The sequence below is a fragment of the Humulus lupulus genome, chromosome 3, assembly GCF_963169125.1.
Source record: "Humulus lupulus chromosome 3, drHumLupu1.1, whole genome shotgun sequence".
NCBI classification, from domain to species: domain Eukaryota; kingdom Viridiplantae; phylum Streptophyta; class Magnoliopsida; order Rosales; family Cannabaceae; genus Humulus; species Humulus lupulus.
Genome location: NC_084795.1, coordinates 264,622,288 through 264,629,718, shown reverse-complemented (window position 1 = coordinate 264,629,718; position 7,431 = coordinate 264,622,288). Strand labels below are relative to the sequence as shown.

The window sequence follows — 7,431 nt, the reverse complement described above, 5'->3', positions numbered from 1 at the left end:
TAATAATCTCCCTAGCATGGGTTAACTTAATATCATTAATTTTTTTTTTTTGGATAATTTTATCATACTCAATTCTCATCTTCATGTATTTCAACGGTAAGAAGAAGAAAAAAATAACAATTTTACATGAAACTTGATTTCCCCCTAATTTACTTAGCCAATCCTAACAAAAATTAAAAGAATTAATATTATCTTTAATATCAAGTTGAACGAAGGAAAATTTGGTAATTCAAGGATAGTTTTTTTTTTCAAGCATTGTAAAAGGTGTGTTAATCACGTACAGTTCCGTGACTATAAGAAGGAAACACATTAGTGTGCGATTCAAACTAAAAAATAGACAAGTGCGATAGTGACATGATCAGCAAACGAGCTCTATCAAACACCACACACACACACACACACAAAAACAAAAAGAGAGAGTACTAAATAGACAACTGCAAGAATGTGCTTCGACCATTACGAATTAGAGCTTTATATGCCTATGAAATTACCATTATTATAGTGTGTATGTGGTCAATTCATTCATGCACAAATATTGTTTTCAACTTCTCTTCTAGGCAAAGGCAAGAGATGGTTATTGTAAGGGTGGTTTATTACAACATTTTTAATAGTCATCATTTTACACTGTTGCTGAAGATTAAAAGTAAATTTAAGTTCCAGAACATTATTCTATCAGGGAAAAACATTCTAAACAACGTTTCCAGGCCTTTCCTCATTTTAGTTCTGGGAAGTACCTAATTCCCTCCTAAAGCTTTTGGTTTTTTATGAATGTTGTGTGCAGGGCTTAGAAACTTCCCTCCTCAGTTGAGGGTCGCCTTAGGAAGTATCTCAAGCTGTTAGCAAGAACCTGTCAAAAGAATCAAAACCCCACTTATTTATTAATCCAAATGATTAAAACTGTTAAGTAAATAAAGAATATGACTAATTAATAATTATACCTGTTGGAGAGGCTTAATTAAGGCCTTGTCCCTGTAGCTAACATGAAAAGATGCCTTTGCCAACAATCCCTGCATCGAGTCAAACGTGAGTTAAGAAATAAAAATGAATAAATAGAGAGGTGAACATACAATAATCTAAGTTTCCTAGGAAGACAAGGACAGAACCTCAGTGTCGAATTCTCCAGATTCAACAGAAACATTGATGTCAGTTATTATCTTTACAAGGTCTACCAGTAGACCAGGGCGATCAGCTGTCTCCACATAAAGCAAACTGCAGAAACACCATTTTAAGAAAGCAAAACATTCAACAGTGAATAAGGTGGTATATTTGTAAGAAATAATACTGGTGTATTATGATTTAGAAATAAGATTACACCCAACAAACTCCATTGCTTAAAGGAATCATTCATCCACATTCCATTGTTGCTGTCTAATGAAAAATTATTGGGCTGCAGAGCCCATCACACCAATAAAAGAACTGACAAAGACATTACCTTCGTTTTGGGCCGTCATCTCTGATGCTTATGTGAGTTGCTATGTCCACATCAATCTAAGGAATTACAAGGAGTTAGTTATAGTGTAGACAATAATAGAACACAATCATGCTCCTTCCAGCAATTGATCTATACATCCATACAATTGCTTGTGAAGTATTATCAAGTAAGATGAAAGATTCTCCTACAATTTGTGAAGAACTAGATTTAATCCATTACAAGTAAAGAATACAAAAGGGTGAGTGTTTTGCTCATAGAGAATACAATTAATTGATGGAATCTAATCGAGCACTGAAGTGTTTCTCCTGTATGGTATGAAAAACTACATACATTTCTACAAAACAATGTGACAGATAACACATGCCTTGCTTGAACAGTTGAATTTGTGCTAAAGTGCTGTGATTTGAGCACGTAAATACACATGAACACACAGCATTGCCAAACAAAAACACAACAGGCAGAATGTAAACATAAAATCAAATCACGGTCCACAAAAAGTCTCAGGTAAACTACTTAAACTTCAAAGCAAAATGCTTCCTTAAAAAAGAGTATCCACTATCCAAGATGATAATAGGTTTTAAATTGAAAATTAGAAGTCCAAAAACCTGTTGTTTAGGTGGCTCAACCCCAAATGCTGTTCCCATTGCTAACTGGGAACTTGATTCCTGGTTCACCAACTCAATCCAATGAGAAAGCTTACAAAAAGAGATTCCTGGTGGAGGTTCTCAATTAAATATGATCTGAGGATCAAGAGTTAAAAACAAATACCGGGTGATACTCAATTAGATTGTTTATAATGGTCAAACGAATCGCCTCAAGTATCTCAGGATCTTCTACTTTTCTACCAGTATCACTGCAAACAAGCTCCACCACCAAGTCAATCAAATCCAAGAACCGCTATTACAGAAAAGTCGCATGAAAGTACAATGAAATAAGGTCTTCCCATTTTAACTTGCAAACTAGCTCTGCAGTTATTTTCCTTATTATCATCTATCAATATCAGTATGTGTTAGATCACTGCATAAGTTCCAAGCAAAACAGCTACAATTTAACTATGAGAGTAGGTAAATCACCTTTGTAAAGATAAAGAAAGCACAAGCATAGGAATGTTATTTGAAAATAGATATCGAAATGCCATTGAAGCACAAGAAAACTTTAACTTTTCATGGGAGTACTAAATGACAGAAACAATTAACGAATACCAGAGCAGAAAAATAAGAATCACTGTACAAATCTCATATCAAAACAATAACATTAATAATTGAAAGGTAAAACAAAACACCAATAAATGTATAGCGTCACTCACGCTTTTGTGATGGCAAACATGTTGTGTTTCCCAGAAGAATCCAGATAGACATTTGCTTTGGCAACATTCAAGCCAAGATTTTTGAGTGCCCTCATCTGTAACCCATTTGTAAATGGTAGTACTACATTAGAACTTGCTAAAAAAGCACATTAACAAAGAAATATCCATCATGGAGGAAAGGATTGGAAATCAAAGATAGGGGTAAAGTAATGTGCTTTATACAGTATCAAGAAGCGCTCCAAGCCGATCACCAAAGGTTATTTCCACCACAGTAGCATCCGGATCAGAGTCTTGATCAATTATAACTTTGGGGATTGGAATTGTATCAGTGTCACTATTTCCATCCTGTTTCCATTGTAAACCAACCAAGCATCCAACAGCCACAGAGAGAGTGAGTTTGACTCAGTTACTCTCAAAGATGATAGCAAAAGCTACTAATAACATAATTAGAGTTGAGAAATACCTCAAGAGCTGCAGAAGACGATGCTCGTGGAACGAATATAGTTGACGAAGAAAAATGTCTGTGAAAGATGACAATTAACTTAAACCAAAAAAAGTGGCATCAATAGGACTTCAAATCAATAAGCCTAGTGATTTTTTTTTTAACAAAATGTATTCATAATAGTTATAGATTTTTCACATTTATGACCAAACAATCTATTTTCCATAGTCATTAATTCAACACCAAACAAATCTTGGATCTGGTCAGATTTTGGAGCTATTATTAAATTAGCATGATTTACCAAAGATTTATCTTTATTAATTTCTTCATTTCTCCACAGATTTACTTATGAACTCATTGAGAACACTAAATAACTAAATAATAAAAAGAGCAATCATATAAAATATAACAAGAAACTATATATAGTAAAAATAAATAAAAACATCAAAATCATCCAGCACCATCAGATTAATAAATTAAGCTTATGAACATATTGAAATTTTGATAACTACAGCAAACCAGACCAACACAGCAAATAATTTAAATGGAGAATGACCCAAATCCGCAAATTACAATCAGAGGAATATCTGAACAAATTCAGTGAAACCCTTTTCCTCTAAGACAAGGAAGAACAAGAAAATTTCCAGAATTAATACAACAATATATGATATTTGCATACCTCTTCTTAGGAATAATGTAGTAGTGCTTAGTACCAAACCCCTTGGCCAGAGCCCCAGTTGAGAAGGGGACAGCAAAGTTCCTGGAACTATAACTGTTATTGAAGTGAACCCCGAGACCCAAAGAAGGCATAGCCGCCGCCATTTTTAATTTGCTTCTTGAAATAATGATAATAAAAAAGAATTGAATCAGAGAAAGATAGAAGAAAGTAGAGACTAGAGAGCACCCATGCTAGAGAAAATGAAAAATCAAGTAGAGAAATGGGAATGTGGAGTGTGGGTGCCGCGAGTGATGATGGGTTGGATAGGCCTCAGCCTTGAAATATCCGCCATGAGTGTGATCCATGGATGAGATTTATATAGCGAGATGGCTAAATAAGCTAAAAAGCTCATTTTATCTGTTTTTGCCCACTTCTCTACAACTCTGTCCTTTCAATTTTTGCCTCTCTCATATTTATTTTCCCCTATAATTTATTTAATTTTACAGTTTTTTATTTATTTATGTTACCATTTTCTTAAGTGAAAGCTCAATATTAGAAATATTTTCTATTTTTGAAAAATTCAGCTAAAATTTTACAGTTTTTGGGCAGAAAAGGTTTGTTTTACTGTTGAAGTTTAGTAGAATATATATATTTTCCAAAAAAAAAAGTTGAATAATACACCTCTAAAATATATTTGTCATTTTTCTTAAAAATAACATAATAATTGAAAAAATGGTAAGAAATTCTCACCTAATTCTCTCAATTATTTTGTTTTTAGAAAAATTAATTTTCTCAAGTTATAATTTACTGTGTAATTTCACTTTATCTCCATGTAATATAATGTATTATGTTATAGATACATAGTAATTTCTTACCCAGAATACAATAATACTTACAAATTTGTGAAACACTCCCATATATGTGTGTGTTTATATTTTGGAAAAGACTTGTCAAATAAAATAAAAATAGTTAGTATACCATTTTAGTCCGTTACTAAAATTTCAGGTTGTAATTTCTGATTTCTATGTACCATTCATAATATGCCAAATGCTTTTGTACTAGGGGTTATTCTGAAGGGACCATATCTTAACAAAGGGGCAATTTCGTCATTTAAAAGATGCTTATTTATTTTTTGTTATTTAAAAAGAAAATGTTATCTCTTCCTTGACTTGTTTTGTGACGAGTCATCACCAACTGTACTGCATTGGCCACACACATAATGGCGACGCGTTTGGTTAAGAATTCGTATTCCTAACTCCAACTTGTGAATGTGATCCCCCCAACCCAACTCATGTCACGTGCACACTTCACGTGCTCTTTTCCCCCTTTTTTTTTTTTTTTTTTTTTTACTGTTAAATCATAGAAGATTAAAAATTAGTGCAAATTATTTATATGATAATAGGACTGAGTAATAATATCTCATATACAATCTCAATAAATATCTTTTATTTGTAGATGTAGTGTTTTTTTAAAAAAAAATATCTTGTAGGGTTGGACCACAGCCATTGTAATACTCCAACGAATTAAGAAAACCACATCCTTACCTTACTAACCTCATTCACCATTGCCGTTTTGTTATGGAATTCTCCTCTTATTAGCCCCATACTGTTAAGAAGATGTACAAAACAAGAATTGGCACCATAGGAATGAGCCAAAAAGACTTGAATATGATTAAATTGTGCCCAAATTACAATTTTAGGAGTTTTTTATTTATGTGCTAATATTTTTATAAGACTTTTTTTTTATTACCTTGAAGTTTTCGTAGAAACAAATTTCCAGTTGGTAAGTTGGTTTCCCAATATTTTAATTCACTATTTATTTAGGGTGTGAATTTGATTTCTAAGTTTTTAATTATATTTTAAAACTTGTAGTTGTGAAACCAATTGATTTTTAATTTTAATAATATGCTCTTGGGTACTGCATGTTACGTTTTTTTTAATGGACTTGACACCTGAGTCTTTACTTAAATATATATATATATATCTATATATTTGTGTGCAACCAAAGTTCTATTTACTTACCATATTATTGTTCTAGTGAATTTTCGACAATCATCACCTGGTTGTCGTATTAATTTGATAATTTGTAAAACTAAATATATGGGTAATCTAGAAATTAACGTGCTATTAACATGAGTAAGAACACAATTTAGGTTACTAAGCAAATGGTATATAGTTAAGAGTAGCAGTTCATTATTGTTAGGAAAAAGAGGTAAAAAACTAAAGAGAGAACAAAAGCCCCATCTATTAATAAAAAATAACTCAACTAAAAACAATGAGTTTGGGGCAGCATAAATAGGCACAAGAATACAAGATAGTTATAACAAACTCTAGTATCTTAATAACAACATCAACATTAGTTATTATTCTAATACACCCCGTAAGATGAAATGTACAAAATTTTTACATTCATCTTGGACACTAACTCTTTGAATTGAGCTGGGAACAAGGGCTTTGTGAGGACATCAACAAGGTTGTTTTTGGAAAGAACATGAATGAGTTTGAGAGAACCATCTTGAATTCTTTCACGGAGAATGTGACAGTCGATCTCAATGTGCTTTGTTTTTTCATGGAAGATCGGATTTTTCGAGATGTGAATGGCAGTCGTGTTATCACAATAAAGTATGGTTGGTTTGAAGTGATGAATGCTGAAATCTTTCAGCAAAGACAACAACCAAGTAATTGTTAGGAAAAATTATTTTGCCTCAATGAAAATTGATAATAATATTACAACTATATGCAATAATATTACAAATAAATATAGATTGATTAAATAATGTTACAACTCTATAACTGAAAATTACAAATAAACAAAGAAAATGAAGAAGATGATGAAGAAGAAGAGAATAGTGAGAGTACAACTTTAAGCAAAAGATTACAAGTAAAATAAAGTGGTTGGACAAAAAAAAGATTACAACTCTTAAACAAAATATACAAGTAAATAGAACAAGAGAATAAGAAGAAAAACAATAGAATAAAATGAAGAACAGAAACACATGTAAACTCTCACTTGCACAACCTAAGCGAAGAGGGTTGGGGATCACCAACTTGAACAAGGTTTAAAACCTTTGTTCAAAAGCTTATTTCCCCATAACTCAAGCACTAAGGGATCTCTATCAGATATTGGAAATGCTTTCTGGAATTATCAAGCCTCAAGGTGTTTTTAGCCAAGTGCTTTAATGGATAGAAATGTTGTGTCTTTCAAGTGAGCTATAAGCTCCTATTTATAGAGTTTAGAGACACACTTTGAATTTCAAATTCCACCAACCCCCATGGCTGTTACCAATGTTTAATTGGATTAATATGAAATTAAAAATGAGATTTGAGAGTTATTTGAGTATTTTGAGCCGTTCAACAAAGATTGAAAAAACTGAAGGAAAAAAAAATGGTCAGTTTTGGCCTGTGGCCGCAGCCAGAGACATTAGTGGCCACGGCCACTACTCTCTGTCCCACTGGCCGCGGCCACTAACCATTTTCAGCACTTAAAAATGTGTTGTTTTTCCAAACGGTTCCAAACCCTCCTAAATGATTTTGTAACTCCCAAAACACATTATTGGGGTTAAAATCATATCTCTAATAGCCATTTCACATATG

At 32.6% G+C, this 7,431-nt stretch overlaps 1 protein-coding gene across 1 annotated transcript; it reads right to left on the bottom strand.

Moving 5' to 3' along the window:
- Positions 1-574: 574 nt before the first annotated feature.
- LOC133824009 (ACT domain-containing protein ACR11) lies at positions 575-4,211 on the bottom strand. Its single transcript, XM_062256870.1, has 10 exons — positions 3,860-4,211; positions 3,202-3,259; positions 2,961-3,083; positions 2,739-2,833; positions 2,201-2,285; positions 2,038-2,097; positions 1,433-1,488; positions 1,104-1,209; positions 939-1,007; positions 575-847 (listed from the first exon to the last, which is right to left on the bottom strand). Exons 1-10 carry the CDS (start codon positions 4,000-4,002, stop codon positions 785-787), a joined length of 858 nt encoding a protein of 285 aa, XP_062112854.1. The 5' UTR covers positions 4,003-4,211; the 3' UTR covers positions 575-784.
- Between the last annotated feature and the right edge of the window lie 3,220 nt (positions 4,212-7,431).